Genomic DNA, 21,813 nt, shown 5'->3' on the forward strand with positions numbered 1-21,813 from the left:
GCGCTGCCTCCACCCACCCTCCCCTGCACCCACAAAAACTACACTGGTCCCAAATTGGCATCGCAAGCTCATTATTCAGCGACTGGTAGGCATGTTAGCTCTATGTGCAAATCAGAAGTGAGTCGCTCATCCAGCAGCTGCTAGCTGGCCCACTGATCTCCAGGAAGGCTGTTGTGCCGGATCAGAAATCTCCACCAAGGAGCGGCAAGAACTCAGGGAGGGGCAAAGGAGGCAAAGCGTGGTGCGGTATCACTTCATTTCAAGTGTTTAACGATCTCGGAGGCCGACTAACAGATCAGGCAGTCGTGTGAGGAAAGCACCGAGGTACAAAACAAGGGGGCGACAGCTCTTTCTCTGTATTCTGGAACCCGCCGCTACCTCCCCGTTTCCCTCGTTCTCCATCCGTCTGTGTGGAAGCGTGCGGGACTCAAGTTTCTATTTCAGAACGTGTCTCCCCTGGCATGTCTTCGTCGGCCAAGTCTGTAGCCCACACTGTGTGAATCAGGGCACCTGCCAGCTCATTCTAACACACACACACACAGAGTTACATCAGTGGTGTGCAAAGCCGCGAGGGAATCAGAGCCTAAACTGTAGAGCATTCTATCACAACACGAGGTACTTGCGAGAATAAATAGAGCTAAAGCAACATCCACCTTTAAAAGCACATTTTGCATGTGCTTGTGATGCAATATGATGCAAGAATGATGCATGTTGTATTTTGGGTTTTAAACGCAAAACTTTTGATTGATACGTTTATTGATTTACCTGAAGTTCACTGATAAAAATCAAATTCTAAATGCTAATCTGAAAAAGTGTCAGAAATAATTGAATAAAATCTCCCACCAAACCCGTCCTGCGAAGAATGCACAAACTCTTTAGTTTTCTACTTTTCTGAGACTGACAGATTTTTGGGGGACATGGGAGCCGATAGTTGAGCTGCTACTGCGAACCACCGCCAAGCAATGATGGTGGCGGCAGAAGGAGACAGTGGTTTGGTTGGTTTGCCAGTTGTAGGAGCGGGCAGCTGAGACTAACCGGCAGAAATGGCCTAACAAGGAGAGAGCTGGAGAGCCAAACCAGATGGAACGGCCACAGCCACGAGGCCGCCTGGCTCGCTCGTGGCTTTGTTAGTCAAAACACAGAGATTCACTGAGAAATTAAGACAAAAAAGACTGGAGGAATGTGGAAGTGAGACAAATGGGATATTTAAATTCCCTGTTTTTGTTTAAATACAGATTTAATACATATTTTCTCTAACCTGGACTTTCTCTAAGACCTTCACCTGTTCCTACCTCCCCACATCCTCTCCCTCTACGCAAATTCTCTCTCCGATTGGTATTCAGCTCATTCAGTGACTAAGCTTGTTTTCCCTTTCTCTATGAGCTGAGGGCTTAACTTTAATGAAAGGGCAGAAGTTGATTACATGCGGGGAGCAAGAACTAGGCCTCCATCTCCAGGGAGGAGAGTAGTAGACAAAATGCCGCGCTGAGTTTTAGTCAACAATGAAAGCAGACGAGAGGAAAGGGGGAATTGGGGTGGCGTGGTGTGCACATCAGAGTGTCCTTGCAAGTCAAATTTCCCAGGATGCTCAAGTGTTAGGAATCAAGGACGTGGAGAAAGGATAAAAAAAAAGAGGATTCATACAGGTACGGCAAACACAAGGACACACTGACATGCACGCGCACACACACACACACACACACACACACACACACACACTCACACAGATCTCTCAGGATACACAGAGGCTGCAGCGTGATGGCTAACCTGAATCCATCTTTGACTATTACGCCAGTGAGCTGTAACTGGACTGATGTTACGCTGACAGACAGTATTTTGACAGATAGGAGACGAGCTCATGGTATTCCCAACGCTTTGCTCACAAGTCCATTACACTGTACTGTAAAAAAAAAAAGGATCATCTTTCCCTCACAATGTCTCTAATCCCTTCTCTCACGTCACACCCACTGCCTTTGCACTTATTGTATTTTCTGTTATAGTGGAAATACAAAGTATATACCCTCTAAATAGATGCACAAAACACATACACACAAAATGACTGTAAGTGTGTTTTGTTATCAGTGCTATGTGTAGTATTAGTGATTAAATGTAATCAGCAACTGCTCAAAAGGTTTCACAAGCTGTTTGTTTTGTGTGTGTGTGTGTGTGTGTGTGTGTGTGTGTGTGTGTGTGTGTGTGTGTGTGTGTGTGTGTGTGTGTACTGGTGATTCTGGGCTCAGGGGGTATTGCGCTCCTAAAAAACAATTAATGAAGTGTTGCACTGGCTTCCTTCCTGTATTTTTAATTGGGAGGAGAGGATAAGGAAAGAGGTGGGTTGTACGCAGCACCAAACCCGACGACAACTATAGCTATGGTAGCTTTCAGGCAGATGAGGTGGGATATATGGAGTAAGTGTCATATATGTACCATGTGTGAGTTAAGAACCAGTTTCTGTTAACACCATGACGTCCTGTGAGAGGTTGAGATTTAGAGGAAAAGGACAGAGCGCGAAGAAAGGTGGCTTCGCCTTTAGGTGATAATATGTCTAAGTCGAGAAAGTGATGAGACGCTGTGCGAACCCCAAGCAACACACACATTAGAGAGGTGTGACGGCAGGACAGCAGCTACGACCGCACACACAAATCCACAGATCAACATTTGAGAAAAAGTTCATCCATTCTGCTTTTTTCCTTAAAAACAAGGAGTGTCTCTAACTGCAGATTCCCAATTACCATTCTGCGTGTGCACCAGGAGGATGGGGGTGGTTCTCATAATCCTTTTGGAAGTGCTGGTGTAGCCGAGATAAAAATCCACTTATTAAGTTGGGTGTTGAGGATGGGGAAAGAAAGGGCATGGAGAGGAAGTGAGACGAAAAGAGAGGACGGCGAGGACAGGTGTGCAAGATTACACATGTTAATTTCTTTCTCTCCTTTTGCTTGCCTCTGCCGTCTTTTTCGTATCTATCCCAGCATTCCTCTCTCTCTCTCCCTCCTTCCGCCTCAATCTCCCTCGCTTTCCCGCTCTCCTCCTGTCATTGTGTTCGTGGAGCTGCTTCAGAACCTGAGGCACACTTCAAAGTCCTGATGTCGCACGCGCAGACCCAGGGACCCTTTTAAAGATGTTTACGCTGGCATCTGCTTAATGGGCGAGTCGGCGTAATCTGAATCACAACTCACTGACACCACATTAGCGGGGGTGTGTGTGTGTGCCTGATTGTGTGTGTGAGATGAGTAGGAGGAAAAGCTGAGCGGTATAATAAAAGTGCAAACAAACAAACAAACAGATGCTGGCAGATGCAGCTGTTATTTACAAGGGGCTGAATGCAAGTGGTGGTTAACACAAGCTTCCAAACGCACGAGACGGAATAAGCACGTCGAAAAGACACGTCCCATTCATATGGGCCTCTTATTCACACCCGCTTTGCCACCTCACACGGCAAAAGCCTCAACAGGTTTGAATGCACACGCCATCTGCGAGCGCAAGCAACACCCTACCCGGCACAATCTCGCATCTGCAGTCTCAGAAGTCTCCCATCGCAGCTGAGCCCACAGATTGCAGCCGAGCTAAGCGTTACCTGCCTGACTGGCTGCTGGCGTTTGCTGCAGGGAGGAGAGAGAATGACCCAGTTGTGAGGCAAACTGTTCTCCGCAGAGAGAGAGAGAGAGAGAGAGAGAGAGAGAGAGAGAGAGAAAGAAAGGGAGACAGACAGAGAAAGGAGATGTGGAGGAAAAGGTATGTTCAGGCACTAGTCACCCCCAGAGACCTAAAGTGTGCAATGATTGGCTACAGGCGTGCGGGGAAGGAGGTAGGGAGGGAAGGGGGGGAGGCAGAGGGGCTGACCTGCAGCGGTGTGTCCTCTATAGCGGCACAGACTCAGCCATAAATCACACAGACTTAGAGACTGTGAGAGGAGAAGGGAAATGAGAGGGAAAAGAGTGGAGACACAGAGGATAGAAAGATGAAAGAGAGAAAGGGTGATTTCTAGGGATTCGAGTGTAACTGTAGAAATATGGATGTTATGTGCTCTGCTACGGAGACAAAATGGGGAGGAAATGGATATACGCTTAAAGTCGTCATCCATCAGCGGTTTTTACGATGATCCATTATTCGAAAGTTTGTGTAGAGTTGAAAGATAAAGAAAGGGGAGACGTACTCGACAAAGGATAACTTTGCTTCTGATGAAGCGGCCCTGGGATGACGAGAACATTAATCTTCATTATCCCTCATCATCGTTCTTTTAGTTGTGCCATGGGAAATAATGAAAGGTGGAGCTAAATGCTTTATTTTTCCGCCTCTAACCTTTGCACGCTTTAAACGCTCTTCTTGGAGACAACAGTATAAATTTGAGGTAGGGGAGGCACTGAAGGGAAATTACACTCCGGCCCTGGCAGGGTTACTGCTCGCCATCCATCCACAGAGCTACACAGGAACACACTGTGTGATTAGTTGCCAGGCGCTGTATTGATTTTCCCCTGCTGGAACACAAATTAACAATCGCCATGCAATGATTTGGTGCGCGCACACATGCATGCAAAGCGAAATTGAAATGATAATTGCTACACTGTAATTTTATCGGGGGTGCGGCTACTACAAACTTTTTCTGCACCATTTAATTAGTGATCAATCACCTTTAGGAATCAGCGTTGAGGAGCCCATACCTTCATAGTCTGCTACACAAGAGTAACTAATGCTAATTCAAGAGAAAAAGCAACGGCGTCTTCCTTCGGCAGCAGCACGGAGGGTGATTCTTAACTGGTCTCGTCTATCACCTCTGACATGAGCAGAAGTGTGTGTTAACGTGTGAGTGAGAGACAGCAACAGTCTGGAGTGTTTCACTGTGGTTACCTATCCAATGATCCAGCAGTAGAAACACAGAGGAAAAGGCCTGGACATAATTACCTTGACGCAGGCTTGATATGGCTGGAGAATGTTAACAGGGATGCTAATTAACCGGCTGAGTAGATCTAGGCTTTGAGAGCGAGCTTGACAGGCGTTGGTTGAGAGCAAAACACGACGCATGTTGTATCAGCATTCGAAAGTGTTCGGTTAGGGATTGTGTCACGTGGACGGCTTTGATGTCACGTGAGAGTGACTTTATTTCTTGCAGGAACTGGAGGCTTTAATTAAGTGTTTGATGCGTGTTGATTTTAAATCCAAACCTTTTCAATCATGACCTTTCATCCCTTTTGTATGGCATCAAATAATTTACTAAAACCAAACTTACTGAAAAATGAACACTAGACAAAAACTACATTAACAGTTTGAGAAAATAAACTTTTATTTTGACTTTTTAGTTTGGCCCATGTCCCATCCACTAACATGAAGGAGGTGGCGTTTATGACCTCTCCAGCTGCCAGCCACCAGGCGACGATCGAGACGCTTTGGGGGGAGCTGTCATGTCATCCATCTTTGTTCAGTCTGTGACTTGTATGCACGTGTGGCGTTTGCAGCACAGCTTTACAGGCAGTGGCCATTATCGCAGTCATCATAGTGAGGTCGGCTTCTACCTTTGAGCTTTAGCAGCGTTAGTGAAGACTGCTAACCTAAAAACAGTCTGACAGTCTGACTCGCTTCGTGATACGAGCCCCATGCCCGCCTGGCAGAGACACCCTCAGTGAGCAGCTTGTAAACACACACAAGCTGCCAGCTTCTCTCAGTGGACGGCTATACGACAACATGTTAATTAGAGAAGAGGGGAGGGGAAGGAGGGAAGGAAGGAAGAAAGAAAGGGAGGACAGACTGACAGAGAAACAAAGGAAGCAGAGAAAGGAAGATATTGAGATAACGTGGAGCTGGAAAGAAGCGGAGAAGTTGAACGAGAAGTGAAAACACCACTTAAATGGTGGAAGTTAAAAAGAGAGGAAAGGAGGTTACGGTTTTTTTGCAGGTTTGATGTTGAGAATTGTAATTCACCTGCTGATGGAGCCAATCACTTTCCTTGTGTTCGCAGTTTTCTACAGATATTTAACTGAATGAGTCACAAATTAAGCTTTTCCTTGCTTCACAATGCCAACTCACAATTTTCACTTCGGTCTGGCAATGATTCGCAGGCATTTACAAGAACTATTGGCACTGTGCATAGAGCAAAATTACTTTGTAAGCTACTGAATCAGCCTCATCAAAGATCCAGCTTTATACGCTTTGCAGAAATAAACAACTGTTGTAAACTGCAGATACTAATACATGAAATTCTGTTCTACACCGACGCTTCTGAATCCTGAGACTTTCTGCTGAAGCACCAGATGAACCCGTTCACCGCAGAGTGGAAAAACGACGGGCAAATTATGCTCGAGATCACAGCTCGGATCCTGGATTCCATGTCAGCCCTTTGATTTGTTTTTGTCCCCGGCCCTTGACTCATCTTTCTCAGCAGCCAACCTTGTCTTAACCCTGAGCCGGCAACACATCAGAGGCGGCGGCAGTTCAAACTGCCAGGAAACAGAAAGATCAGGCTGAAGTTAGTCATTTTCTCTCTCCAACTTCTCGGCTGGCATCGAGCCTTTCAAACTCCACGTACACACTGCACAGAATGGCCACTCAAATCACTCACAGCTCAATAGGCTGCCACATACTGGTACTCCTCTCAATAGGTGCAGATTCACGAGAGCGCAATGAACATCAAACTCTATTTCACCCTCTCCTCCCATCAGACTGTTTCCCTTTGCTCTTTCTTGACATTCTCTCCATCTCTGTAGCTTTTCGCCCATCATACTCGCTTGACAATTTTGCCCTCTTTACTCTTTAAGTGTCTCTGTTGTGCTCTCTCTCTTCCTGCTTCCTATTTCATGATAGATCTGTGTAAATAAAAAAAAATGCTTCTCCAAGTACTGTGTCTGAATGCTAATTAAATTTCCGGAGAAGGTTAGGAAAACATAAAAAATAAAAACCGTTGAGTTGACATTCAGAGGTAGTTTAATTTGACTGCGGCTAATCAGCAAAGGAGAGCAAAGCAATATAAACAGAATTTAAGCAGTTAGGAAGTAACACTAGATGGAGCATAAGTCATTGCTGGAGGCTCACCTCTGTGCTGCAGCAGCACATGAGCTTATTGTAATCAAGTGCTTCTGACTTAGTGTGCAAGTGTGTGTGCAAACATGGTGTCAACCTGCAGTGAAGCAGCTGGTGACCAAGGTTGGTGTCGTGTGTGTGTGTGTGTGTGTGTGTGTGTGTGTGTGTGTGTGTGTGTGTGTGTGTGTGTGTGTGTGTGTGTGTGTGTGTGTGTGTGTGTGTGTGTGTGTGTGTGTGTGTGTGTGTGTGTGTTATTGTCGTGCTCAGCCCCTGGCAGTTCATCAATTATAAAGGAGCTCTGGAAAGGAAGGATAAGGCCAAGCTACAGCAATGGCATCTATAAATACACACCTGACACACTTGAGGTGAACAGCTATTTTTGCATACTACACACACACATACACACACGTACGTGAGCACGCTGAACGCACCAGGCAATGTCATCCACCTTATCGGGGCACTTTGTGCATCTGTTGAATCAGGAAGTCAGAGTGTACACTGGCTGCTCTCCGCTACCCCGAGCACCATTTGATACTCTTATGTCTGAATCAGAGGGGAGATTGCTTCCCCCCCCCTCGGTTTATCTCTGCATCCATCCATCTCTATACCAATTCTCTCTCACCCTCGCCATGTGTTGCACATTCAATCTACCAACAATATATGCCTCTCCCCATCTCTCCATCTGTCTTCTCAGCTTCTCCATCATCCATCCATCCGTCTAACTGCCTCTCTCTTCATCTCCGCATCTTTTTCTCAACTCCACTTTTTCTTCATCCAGCCCCCGAACCATTCCCGGTTTCTGTGCATTTCTCTTCGTTCCCTTTCTCCCTCCAACTCCGCTCCACACCCTTCCACGAGTGAAGGATAAGGCTTGAATACAACATGGGCTCTGCCTGCTGCGCAGTCAGGCTGCCTGGCTACTGGAAGAGGTTTTTCTTGTGTTGGCAGCAGGATCGGGAAGCACTGTGGGGATTGTGAGCACTACCCTCTGATTCTCTTCCATTACTGGACTTCACTCCTCATTAACTCCCATGATTTTCTGTACAGAACCCACTAATATATATGCACAGAAACCTGTGTACATGTATGAAACACAAACTATCCACCAACTCTCAGCATCTTTCAGCAGGAAGCAAACATTGTGCACCAAGCAATTACCAATAGAAGATGTATGGAGAAACAACTGGCCTGGAACAAAATAAGGGCAGAGAAAAGAGGGATAAGGTGAAGGGGAGTGGTGGGACTGCTGCGGGGGTTCCCACTTACTCATTGCCCTTGACGTGGCTTTTTATCTTTACAACAGACAGCAGAGCGGAGCTGGGTAACAGACAGTGGTTAATACAGCGAGACGAAAACACCAACACACTAATGTTGTGTGTTCAATCAGCCTTGGAGAAGTGTGGTGGACGGCACCTGTCATCAAACACCAGCCCACTATCATCAGATCAGATCAATCTAATGCGCACTCAGCCCACTGTCGCAGCACAGTGTCGACAGTGTGTGTGCAGCACTGCAAGGTTCCCTGGGAATTATTTACAGTGAATCACAATATACTCTCAAAAGTGTTTGTGTGTGTCTGTGTGTCTGTGTGTGAGTGTGTCTGTGTGTGTGTGTGTCTTTGTTTGTGAGTGAGTCCTCCCCGCTGTTGATGCCTTCTATACATTCTATCCTATGCACGTAGAGCAGGATGTGCTGCCATGGCAACCCACGGCTGAGCATGCAGTGTGAGTTGCTGCACTAGTTGGTGTAGACGCAGACAGTCACACACACACACACTCTCTGTGTCTCTCTCACACACACACACACACGCCCACGCACACACACACACACACACAGGCAACTAGACTGCTGAGGAATACTTAATAGTAAAAGGAAAATTGTCCCTCTAGTATCTCCCCCTGGCGTCACCATTATCATCAGCATCACCTCTTCTACATACCCCTGCACTCTCCAGCCTTCTGCTCCCTCCTTCCATTACTGATACAGCCTTTAGTATTACATGGTAGTATATGAGATTGCCTCTGTAAACATCTTAACACTGATCGAACATTTGCATCTATTGATCTGTTAACTTGTGTATTCAGTTTCACCTTTACTTACAAATCTCAGACTTATAGCCATATAATAATCCCCCTCACTGGTTTCCCCACTATGTCTCCCACTACATTGGTTGAAACCATCTTTTAATATTAATACTTGCCTCTAGAGAATAGCGTTTCGAGGCAACATACCACTCTCTTCATATGCCAATCTTCCAGCAGCCTCTGATGCCCTTCATACCAGCACAAACTCAATATAGACACATGGTTTGGTTTTGAAGTGTGTCCACATGTTATCTATCTGTTCCATATCATGGGGTCTTACAAACTATTTCAAGCTCGTATCTATCCTGGCACTGATTTAAATGGTGGTAAAGGACACCTGGGACCACGGACTTGCACAGTGCCAACTGTATTTTGGAAGTCAGTCTTTGACCCACTCAGCCATCACATCTCCCAGCATCTTCACCTCGTTGGCCTGCTTGGCACCAACTCACGGACCATTCACCGCCTTCCTGTTTCATTGACTTCATGGATTTGCTCATATTGCATTTAAAGCACGATGCACTGAATACTTTCTTGCCCCCCTCTGACGATTATTGGTTAAAGGCTGCCCTTGATCCTTTGTGAAAGATTAAATGTTCCTTTCAAGGCTCTTTAAATGTTCTAAAATTTGGCTGCGTGTCAGGTCCCTTTAGCTGGATGCAGTCCTCATCAGCTGAGTGGCCCCTTGCATGACTGCACCAACACACTGCACCTGTTTTCACCAGTACAAGTCATGTTTACTACATGTATGATTGTATGTATGAGATCTGGTTGTATACAGCAGCAGAAATAAGACTGTTGGCCAGAATGAACACACACACACACACACACACACACACACACAATGCCTGTCTGTCCTGAAGCATATTTCATCATTAGCTGTAAGCAGTTAATCCTCTGCTCCACTGACCACGGATCAGCTCAGCCTATTTCAATAATCTGCATCTGGGGCTAACCAACCCATCATACACACACACACACACACACACACACACACACATACACACGCACACAAAACAAGGACACAATCAACCCACAAAACATATGGGATTGGTCCAGAGCAATACATTTCTCACGGAAAAGCTCCATCACCCACACACACGTGAATCTATCCATCTATTATCTATTGTGTTGACAGACAAGCCAGTCAGTAAGACAAGCCTTTAGTTTATGAGACAGGGTGTGCCATAGAAATACAACGTTAATTGTGATTTTAATAAGTTGAAAAGTAAATAATTGGACATATATTTCAATCAATGTGGCACTGAAATCTCAACCATCTGGAGCAAACCTATCAATGCAGTGGATTTTTTTAGTGCGCTCTTTTAACACTAGTAAGATTTTGAGTAGTTAATTGGAACCCGTTTCGTCGTATATCTTCACTATTTCAAATTTAACAGAAGCAATTGGTCAAATAAACACAAATGAAGTCCCCACATTCAACTACGATGGAGTATCAGGGCTGCTTAAAGGAAGAAGATAATTAAGTCGTAATTTTACGGGAAAAAAGTCGTAATATTCTGAGGATAAAGTCGTAACTTTTAAGGCAAGGTGTCATTTTAGTGGGGGAATGTCATCTGCATTAAAATGAGTGTGGAGCATCTCGTTAAGCTATACTTTAGCACAAGTGTCACAAATAAAGGAATATAATCTGCACCACATTATCCAAGTACCAGGATTTTATAAAGATTGTGCAAGAAACCGTGTCTCTTCTGAAAGGAAGAGAAAATTGCCTCTTTTGTGGAGGAAGAAATGTGTGAGATTGGTTACCGAGATTTTGGATCCGTCGTATGTGACAGCTACTAAGAAAATAAAATATGAAAATACATTTGATTGATGCAATGGAGTGAAGTGACTTTCTGTTATCTGTATCTTCTTTTTAAAAATGCTTATAGAGCCAAATATTTTGGCGTGAAAATAAGTTTTCACGTAGACACGTGAGGCGTGAATAGAAGGTGTGGGAGTTACTGTGCAGATTGACATCAGCATAGAAAACAACTGAGCGGAAGAATTTAATGTTAGCATGTTTGCGATGTAGCGGACAGGTGGTGAAAGGGGAAAAAAGACATAGCAGGAGAGAGGAGTAATGAGACGAGAGAGGGGGGGGGTGGCATATATAGTGAAACTAACAGAGGTTGAGTCAAAAGTGAGTGTGTGACCTTTCCCTTCTCAACAACAAACATTAACCATTCAGTGTTGGAATTGACCCGTTTCCCGCTCACGTCGTCTCACCTGACAACCTTAAATGACATATCTCCCTCTGTCTCTACACTGACGCAAGATTTCCTCATCTTAGCTTTTGCAATCACCGTCTTGTCTCACCCTCCATCTCTCTTCCTTGTCATGCAAATTATTTTCCCCCCTCCGTCTCCTTTGTTTTTCTTTTTGAGCGGGACAGATAAAAAGCAGTGACAGTGGTTATAAAGGTGAATGAATTGTCACAGCCTAACACTGCTCTTTGCCTTTGGCCAAATACTGACAAACGCTCTGTGGGAAAGATGCTTCTTCTCTCCTCGTCTTTTTACCCCCTCTGCGCCATCACTCCTGGAGGCATTTGCTTTGACAGCGCTGCGTACAAACTGGTAATATCTGAAATACTGAAAAACACATTTATCCTCCGTTTCTTCAGCCTCACTGTCTTCGCAGTTAGCTGCTCATTGTGTTGAGCACCAATGCTCCCCCATCGGGATTGACAGAGGGGAGATGCATTAGCACCTCAGCAGGAGGCTCTCAATCTCATCTCTTCCCTCTGCACTTCCATCCCTTCACACCACCCTCTTGTCCCCTAGTCCACCTCTCCATCCGCGGGCCCCATGGTGGTACCTGGGCCGCCTTTGTCCAGCAGTGTGTACGTCAGCTGGTGTGTGAGTGCAAATTGTCCACTGATGCATGCATGTGTGCTTATCTCAATACATGCAATCGTGTGCCCGCACAAGCATGAACCTCACATGCTAATGTGCAGCATGACCAGATGACCATGAACTAACCAAAGCCTGCAGGGGGTTACGGCTTTCCTCTTGACCTACTGTTGTGCAATGACCCGCAGTAAATGGGTTTAAACCTTTCCCAGTCAAAGTCTTTTATCTCCATCACATCTCCATCTCCTCCTTAAGTCACAGACCAACACACACAAACTGACCAACAGACAGGAGCCATATGGTCCATTCACTTGCAATGGCAGGAGGTGGCCATCAAAGAGCTCTCACGGCAACTCCGCTCAGCCACAGACGGGCCGAGCGCGGGAGGGAGACACATGAAGGGAATGGAAAGACGGGGGAATTATGAGGAGAGGGCAAATAGAGGTGGAGAGTGGGAGGGGAAGCGGAGAAATAAGAGGAGAAGGAGGTGGGAAGTGGTGAAGAGTACAGAGGGGGAGACATTCTTTCAATTTAAAAGAGGTGGAAATGGAAAGAGTTATTGAAAAGACTTGGACGTGAGCAGATCATACAAACCCAGTGGGGGGGGTTTCAGCCCTGTGTGAGACAGTAAAGGATGAACGTGGCTGCAGCCGTGGGCATGTGCAGAATTCGACTGATTTGACAGCGCTGCCTGTTTTATGCTGACAGGAGGGTGTTATACAACTCAGCTTATAGACTGTGTCAATATGGTCTTTACACGGCACAGCCATTCAGCGCCAGAGACATTTGAGGATAGGGTTTGTTTCAATATAACGTTGAGAGGACAAACTCAAAACTGGCAGATCCTGACAGCAAAGTGAAGACATTCTGGCTTGTCCTCGCTTGCTTTTGGGTTTTTTATTTATATATATAAAGTGAATTTTTGTTGTTTCTTTCTGATCCAGCCTTAGTTCCCAGACTCAGTTCTGCTTTCCCACGGCCTCGCAATGATTTTTCTGCTCTATTTCCAGAACAACATGACAATACAACCCCCGCAACCACAATCATCTCCAGATTTTTTACAGAGGAATGGCTTCACCAGCACCAGCTCTGTCTAGACTCCGGGGAGAACCTGTCTCATATCTTTTCCTCATGGGCCGACATTACATGACAATAAGGGGCCTAATCGCCCATGTGGTTCTCTTTTGCCATCTGAAATATACATCTGAGACTGTTTAGGTTGAATTTAAGGTAAGGGCTGGGGTTGGATATACACTTGTGTTACTTGAAGTTAAGTTTAAGGGTTTGAGAATAAATAATGTTAATGACGGCCCTTATATACAACCATGTCTGTATTCTGATCCACCAGTGAAATTTTACTCTTACTCCCATTCCATAAAGCTATTTCACAAGCAAAAGTAATTTAATTCACTCCGCTTCCCGTCCGACTCCGCTTCATGATGTCATAAACCTGAGCCTGTAAACACGAACATTGAGCTCACCCAAACATCGTAGCATAAAAGTCCATCCGCTTTCTTTTACTGTAATGCTGATATTTACTCAGGACAGTGTGTTAGTCACAGGATCATAAATAACACGGGAGGTGAAGGAGACTGGGAGAGAAGATCTGAGCGAGAGGAGGAGGAGGAGGAGAAGGAGGAGGGTTGATGGCTGGAAGAAGTGAGATGGAGGAGTGTGTATAAATCAACATCCATTAGCTGAGGGGTTATAAAGTCACTGATGAAGGAGGTGGACTGAAACTCGGGCCTTTTATTGTCTTGTTGTTGTCTTTTATTGCCAGTGATGTCATCTAATGGTATATGGCTAACGACAGGGGAGGGGAAGTATGTACATGGGAGGGGAGGATGGGGCAGTAATGGGCCTTTGTGCAAGTTGTGCACGCCCGTGTTGACACAGGATATTGATCACCTTTTTGTCCGTGAGCTTTTCTTTGCCTGAATCTACCACATGTCCAAAATCTGATCTTCAGCCACGTCCAGTTTGAACGAGAACTACGCCAAATTCCTGCAGACTCGATTCTCTCGAGTGCCAAAATGTGTTTTTTTGAGAGGGATGTCTGGAGAGAGGCCGGGGGAAAGAAGGAAGGAGAGAAGCACAAAAGATAACCAGGAACAGAATTTGTTTTTAACATCCTGAAGCAAAAACAATAGTCAGAAAAACCTGTTGTTATACTTAAAGCAGTCGAAGCCACTAAATGTCCCCCTTGCTAACACGCTCGCATCATCACAGACGAGCAATAGCCGTTAAATATGATTACAGTATTTCCCCTGCTTGAAACATCTGTGTCGGTTATTATCTTAAAAAATAGAAAAAACTGCTGCCTCAGACACACTGTTCAAAACAACAGCAAACACAGGCAGCGGCGTAATCAGCAATAACCAACAATATTAAAACACACGCCAGCTGTCGGAGGGAAAATCTACAGGTAATAAACATTTATCTAACTTAACGTCAGCTAGTTAAATCTATCTTTCTCTCGTCTTTTTTTCTTCCTCTTCCCCCCCCCTCTCTCCCTCTGGCCTTGGCGGATTGTCGCCACATGATTTTATTCCCAGTATCTGGTGTTTGTTAAAAGCACTCTGCGGAGTTGTGTAATTGTGACTTCATTGACGACATTGCACCAGCTGCAATAATTCTGTAGCACTGGGCAGCTGCTGCAAACATGTATAAAGCAGAAACAGCAGGGTGCACTGGTGGAGAAATACCTGCCGACATTTGTTTCTTGTTCTGGACCCAGTAACATCTTTGTATTACTTTCCATGTCTTTCTTCCATTAAGCCTGAGATCTGTCTCCTCTGCTTCCCTCAGTCCCTCCATCCTTCTCCCAGTCCTCCTCTCCATGCAATGCTAGTTTCCCCGAGCCTGTGATGCTCCGGCTCCCCCACAAATTGGTCTCAGTCATGGCCGTATGATGTATGTGTGCCTCTGTGTCAGAAAGGGAAGGTAGAAGCACAGGAGCTACCACACTTCAATCACACCTTGTTGTAGCAGCGCATCATCCCGTTAGCGCAGAAAAAGGGCTGCAGCACCGGGGCATGAGAGGAGTCTGAGGTGGAAGCAACAACACAACAAAACTAACTAATCCAGTGGTGTTTAACTTTGAGAAGACAAATCTCGTTTCGCCGGGAGCTTTGTATCAGGGTTAGGGTTTTTCAACGAGGACACAGTTATGGTCAGAGATGCTCACAACTTACGCACATTTCCAGCACAGACCAGTTTGGTTTCCTATAATGTCAAATAATGTGAAAATAATCTAGTTTTCTACACAGAGTCAGTAAACAAAAATGTCAAATAACTGTGACTCGCGGCCTGTTGTACTGATACGATGTGTAATGCAGTTACATAAATCGCTTAAACGATGTATTACTTCCTATTCTGATCCTTCAATTTGCCTCAAGAAACAGATAAGAAACTTTGTCGAATCGATTCCGCAACATGCTGATCTGTGCTGTCTGGCAAGTTCTGCAACATGCTGATGTGTGCTGCAATCTGCCCCCAGGGCTCTGGATTTTATACGAGTCCAAAGTGAAGGAAAAGTACAGCAGTTCCTCCTGATGCTGCTGCATACTGAGGTGTATGTGTGATATATGGTGCAGTGGATGAGGAGGATGTTGAGAGATACCAGATAGGCTTGGCTCTCGGAATAAAACCCCCTTAGGGGCTCTCCGGATCCCCCTTCCTCGTATACACACACACTCTTCCTCCTTTCACTCTCCCTCTTTTTCATGCACACACACCTCTTCCACTTGCAAATACAGCTAACTCAGCTGATTTGCCTGAAAGTCAATCTGCCCTCACTACTACGATCCCTCCTCCGAAGCAGTCCCCAATTCCCAGCCTTTGGTGCACATTCAACAGAGAGAAACCAAATCTCCGGTACAGCTCTTCCTCCGCCTTACCTTCTTGACACGGCCACTTTTTGTGCCCACGAAGACGAGCGAGTGGTTCTTGTAGACGTAGGCGATGACGGAGGACATTTTGTCGTTGGCATCGGACAAGAGGGGCTTGCCACGCACCATCTCGGACACGCCCAGAGGCGCGTTCATGTCGAGGCCGCAAAAGTCATCATCTATGGTCAAGAGCTGCAGGTGCAAAAGAAGAAGAGGGATTAGTTAAACACAGTTTTTTTAGAATGGATACTAGGCTTACAAATGTTCTCCAAATTTAAAGTGAAAGTCACTGCTTGGACAATAATGAGTAGAAAAGTGTGATGAGCTGAGGGAGCAAGGTTGGGGGTGTCCTGCAGTACAGATCACGCTATTCCAGAACAAATGACCCAGGAGCTCAAGATGAATAAAAATCATCCTGTCTGAGTTTGAGGGTGTTTCCACAAGGAGCTGATAGGGATAGAGGTGAACAAAGATTAGTGAGCGAACGAGTGTGTGCGTCTGGGAGACAATGCGGAAACAAGTGGGAGAGTAAGAAGTGAGAAGACTGCAGTCAGGCTGCAGCTCTGTAATAACGCCAGAGGCTGCTCTGTCAGGCATAATTCCCCACCGTCCACCCAACGCAACAGCAACTGCAGAAACAGCAGTGCCGCAAGATATGCACAGTGAAATGATTCAAAGTGAACCGAGTGGAGGAAGAATACAAAAAAAAAAAGGTGGTACGTGGTCACATGGCTCTGAGGCAAATCAAGACTATGCATCTAAATAAATTAAGTATAAAAGAACAGATTCAGGAGGAGCAGAAGTCTTGATGGAGGTTCGTCTGTTCTGCCTGCTCCGAGGACATGCCACTCTGATTCTGTGATTATTTACAGACCAGTGTTTTTTCATGTTTCGTGACTTTCTGCATTTTGTGTTTTGCGTGCATGTGCTTTATGCTGCCGGGGGGGGGGGGCATTCATAGCAGTCACTGTGGGCAGAATGACTTATGGGTTCTGATAAGAGAATAATAGTGCTGGGGATTGGTCATTACTCTGTGTGTATGGGTGGATTTGAAACACTGAGTTTTGGACCGAAGCAGCCGCTTCTTGATTAATAGCTGAGCAATGTGATGTGTGAAAAAATAAAAAATCCGTTGGCAGTAGTTAGATGAAATACTAGATGTGAGATATGGTGTCCACATGTTACTGTAATGACGTGATGGATGCATTTAGTTACAGATGGATTTGAAAGTTGCATTGTTGAGATGAATTGTAATTTATCATATCAGATACACAGATTGCACGTAAAGACGGACGACATGACAGCTCCCCAAATTTGAAAAAGTGCTTATATATTACACCACAGAATAAAACAAGACAAAAAAAAGATAACATAAATGAGAGTATTACAAAGGATCCGTCCCGTAAAGTAAAATAAAGTAAATGTAAATCTTCTGGTACATTTCCTGGGCCTTACAATGAAATGTCTGCAGTGTGACAAGGATAAGGTGAACAGGGATTTATGGGATGTTATGTTTCATTTGGCTAAAAACCAACAAAAACCTAACCTTTTTAGATTTTTACATGCAGATGCTTAGTGGAGCTGTCAGAGGTGGCAAAGGGTCTTTTAGTAAATGTCTTATTTTCCCTTCCTGGAAGTGCACCCCCTGGACTCAATCAATCAATCTCGCAAGTGTCTCCTCACAACCTTTCACTAAAGGCCATCATCATCAGAAGCCTCAGACCGAGCCACAGAGGAAATATGGGGTCTGCTTTCATTAGACAAATGGAACGTGGCTGGTCCAGGCCACAATGCCCTCCAGGCAATAACACGGGGGGGGGTTATGAAGTGGTGCGAATGATCGATAGAGATGACTTGGATTTGATCATGTCATATGGTCCGAGGGGTGAGATGAGGATGAAAAGCAACACCATATGGATTCAGGGGAGAGGAGCGATGACAATGGAAGGTTGTGGTGCCAAAGACGGTAAACACAGGTGAATATTGGTGCATTGAAAATATTTTTTTTTTCCTCGTTTGACCTTTTCAGAATGAGCTACTGCCAAGAGCACTCTCTCTGTCGTACAAGTCGTCTGGCGGCTCGCTGCTCGACCAGGGTCACTCGAAGGCGATGCTTCATAATCAAGACAATTCCCCGAAGCCGCCACTGATCTGCACTAGTGTCCAGTTGCTGCAGGTTTAAGCAGTAAAGCAGATTTTCTGTGCAATCCTTCATATTCCTTGTTTGGTGACAAAGATAAACAGCCTCCCTGTGTTGCCATCGGTTATAAAGGAGCTTCATTGTCCCCGGGGTTAAAGGCTAAAAGGGTTTATCGGAAGCAAAGGGAGCAGTTTGTAGTATTCGGGGGTCTACGTGATTAAACGCTTCCTCAAAAGATAATAAAGGTGAAGCCACTTCCCCCAAGATTGATTGCTTTACCATTTCCATCGTTAAAGAAAAGAAAAATTACATTATACGAGTTTCTGTCGATGTGTAGACGTGGACGAGAATCTTTTTCATGTGGGTGTTTTCATCTCTTGTCGCTGACACGCTCTGTTTTATTTTATTTTTTCTCCTCCTGCGGGTTGCCAATCACAGCCACCATCTCTGTCCCGCATTCTGCAATCTAATGAAATATACTTTCTATCCGTCAGTCCTTTCAGGGAGAAGACACATTTTCATTACAGCGCCACCGTAACATGACATTTGTAGTTGTGATGCCGAAGACGTGTCTAGTCTGAATCCAAAATGATATCAGTGTAGCCCCCCCGACGTCGTCTACCAATAAAACAATGCTGTCACTGCTTTCATCCTGTTCTCTGCCCCTTGTTTTAACTATTCTTTACTGCTTTCTCTCTCTCAACTATTTCTTTCTTAACTTCTGATGGCCAATGCCCTGTAAGACCTTGAGGATGCTTTTTAAATCCTCTTTGTCTCCGTCTTTAGGTGGAGTCACCCTCCTGTAATGCACGTGTTGGATTGCTGCAGAGACGCATATTATGAATTATTGTAGGACTCAAAAGGTTCTAATATTACAAGTGGTACAAACCACTCACAAATAAAAGCTACAGTATTTAACATATGTCTAATGTTTATTTGAAATATGCTCAAAAACATATCTAAATGTGGAGAGGTTCACTCAAAGGCGTCAGTGACCCACACTCATTGAACAGCCTGGGAGCAAGGCAGAGATATTCTCATCTAAAGTTTCTGAGCGTGAAATCCTCACATTTTATTTTCTATTCCTCAATATTATTGATAATTATCATTAAACATACATCATTAATTACAGTTCAATTAATTTATAAAGTTAAGTCAGTGTTTCCTCTAGAACTTGTTTTACTGATCCTGAAGCAGTGGTGGTAATATTTCCCCCGAAACCCTGAAAGTGACAAGTAAGGAAAAAACTCACTGCCTACAACCTTCTCCATGTATGGGAATTGCAGACATACAAGTTCAACAAATGATTGCTGGCACTGATACCATTACTTGTACACATCTGATTCAAGAGTGCAAATCTTGAACCCTTCAAACTAGAAGGTCAGTTCTTGCTCAGGTCTGGTTGGTGTTCCAGTCCCACTGCGCAGCAACAGAGGGGCTACTCCCGGAAGACAGAGGGACAGGAAGGCAGAGTCCCTGTGTTTGGACAGAGGCCAGGCGGCGAGGCAGAATCAGGTCACTCTCAGCCATATCCATCTCTGTGCTTCTGTCCTCCTGCCAGCGCCAGCACAAAGCGAGCTCTCTTCTGGACTGTGCGGAGGGATCAGCCGATACAGAGCGGAGAGAAAGAGAGGGGGCAGTGGGAGCGCGTGTAAGAGAGAAGAGTTGCTCAATGCGATTAGAGGGGAGTGAAAGAGATCCGCTCTCTGACGCTCTCTGATGTACGGCCTAATCTGGGCTCGCACTGTTGTGAAGGCCCCGTACCATTGGCTGGAAGTTCACAAAGTTAATGATACACATTAAACCACTGAGACATTTCGCTTCATGTCGCTGCTCAATCGTGGGAGGGTCCAAAGAGTCCATTTTCCTGCACTTCCAGCTATTCTCTTTTATTACGGTGATTATACTGCATGTGCCAGTTTCAAATACTTTCTTTACTTCTTTGTATTTTAACAACTCTGAGCTAGTTTTACTGTGGAGTTATTGATGATTATATACGAAATATTCCCTTACAAAGAAAAACTGTATGGGTGGAAATGTATGCTTGTGGTCGTTCTTTAATGAGCCACTTAGACATTCAATATTTTTCTCTAGTCCCACTGTGCTAAAGGACGGACCTGCCAGGATGATTGGCAGCACTTGAGAATTATGTCAGGACTAAGTGGGTTTGCGACGTTCATTCAAAGACATAATGTCAACATTGAATTTCCCTATAATAAAACATTGACTGTGCGCCTCCTGCAGAAGTCACTCTGAAGGAAAGCATCTGCTAACAGGGTATTGATTACTGGCTATATATTATGATGTGCAGGAAAACGTGTCAACGATTTCAAGGCATCTAAAGTACATAAGCTGGAATCATAGGCTTTATGCTGCATGTATTTGGTGCTGAATTTCATATTCATTGAATATTTTACTCAAGATACATTTGCGCATGGAAATAGATGAATTAGACCATTTGAATGAAAACTGGTTTAGGTTTTTAAGTGTTTATCTCCAAAGATTCAAATAGCGAATGAAAAGTATCAGGAGGAAGATACATACTAACCCTGCACACCCGCTGTTTATACCCCAAATTCAATGTATTTCATGATGACGTCATCATGATTTAATGTTAACCATATGACGAGGAATGATTGGTTAATCTATATAAGCTGTAGAGTGGTTGCAGAAGTTAATGTATTATGACACCATATGATGTCATTGTCCTGACTTTGTAGTCACGTCATATTGACATGTTTCCTGCATGCCGTGCATAGCAAATATGGCTCGTAAGGACTCAAATAACTCAAATAATTTGATTTCGGTATGTATTTTATTACTCATGATGTTAACTCAACTGGTTTTCCTAAAGTCATTTGTATGAAAACCTTGTTGGGGTCAGCTATGTTAACCGACAATGACTTCTCTCTGTCTGGGACATGATCTGCTTACACCAGTGGAAAGCTGAACCTTTGAGTCTGCAAGTTTAAATGAAGCTCTCGCCTCCATTTGCTTATGTGTCTGAAAGAAAGCGCAAGTGTGTTTGTGTGTGTTTTGTTTCCATGGTGCTATGACATAGTCTGTCTGACTAGTGACCCATAGTGCCTTCCATCACACTAACAACGAGTGTGAACACAACATCACACACACACGGTGAGATGTACAAAACACAATTCAAACTCCCACTTCACTAAAAATACTCTGCCAACCCTGTCTGCACTCTTCTTTATGTGGTTTCCTCTTTTGTTATTGCCTTCTAACGGCATCTCATCACAGCCTTCTAGTTGTTGTGTCCTGTCTCCATAGATGATTTTCCTATTTCCCTCCCTGTTGTTTCGGGCAGAAAGAGAATGTGCACGATAGAAACTGAATACCAGAGGAAGAGAGAAGCCTCAGCATCAAAGCCTGGCTGGTCAAATATTCTTACAAGTGCACAATTACTTCTGACTGCATGTGTGTAGACATATCAGTTTTAGGATGGAGGTTTCAATGGGGCATTAAAATGAATGGGTGCATTCAGTGTGTTGACCTAAAAGAGTGGCACTTGTCACAAAAATAATGTTTCCTGAGGTAAAGGAGTGTGGAGACATCTTGTGAGAACGGGATCAACTGAAAAGACAATTCTTCTTGGGCTCAGCTGTGCAGCTTCATTGTGTCGGTAAGAGCAGGAGTCGTCGTGAATCTCTTTGCGATGGCTGAGGTTCACTGCTCTTTGACATTTTGTTAACGCATCCGCAGGGCAATCCAAAACACGGAGCATTCTTTTGCGGAACTCTGACTGTATCGCGATCGGAATTCAGTTTGAATGCAAGAGTGTCGACATGTAAAACAAGAGCTGTCACCGTGTAGGC

At 44.7% G+C, this 21,813-nt stretch overlaps 1 protein-coding gene across 1 annotated transcript in view; it reads right to left on the minus strand.

The window, feature by feature from the left end:
- Positions 1–21,813, minus strand: part of plxna4 (plexin A4) — a 215,328-nt gene that overhangs the window by 162,488 nt on the left and 31,027 nt on the right. Inside the window, exon 3 of the mRNA XM_035147688.2 lies at positions 15,850–16,032. Coding sequence (XP_035003579.1) covers positions 15,850–16,032 — 183 coding nt within the window. The remainder of the gene's footprint in view (positions 1–15,849; positions 16,033–21,813) is intronic.

Source organism: Hippoglossus stenolepis, chromosome 22 (genome assembly GCF_022539355.2).
Source record: "Hippoglossus stenolepis isolate QCI-W04-F060 chromosome 22, HSTE1.2, whole genome shotgun sequence".
NCBI lineage: Eukaryota > Metazoa > Chordata > Actinopteri > Pleuronectiformes > Pleuronectidae > Hippoglossus > Hippoglossus stenolepis.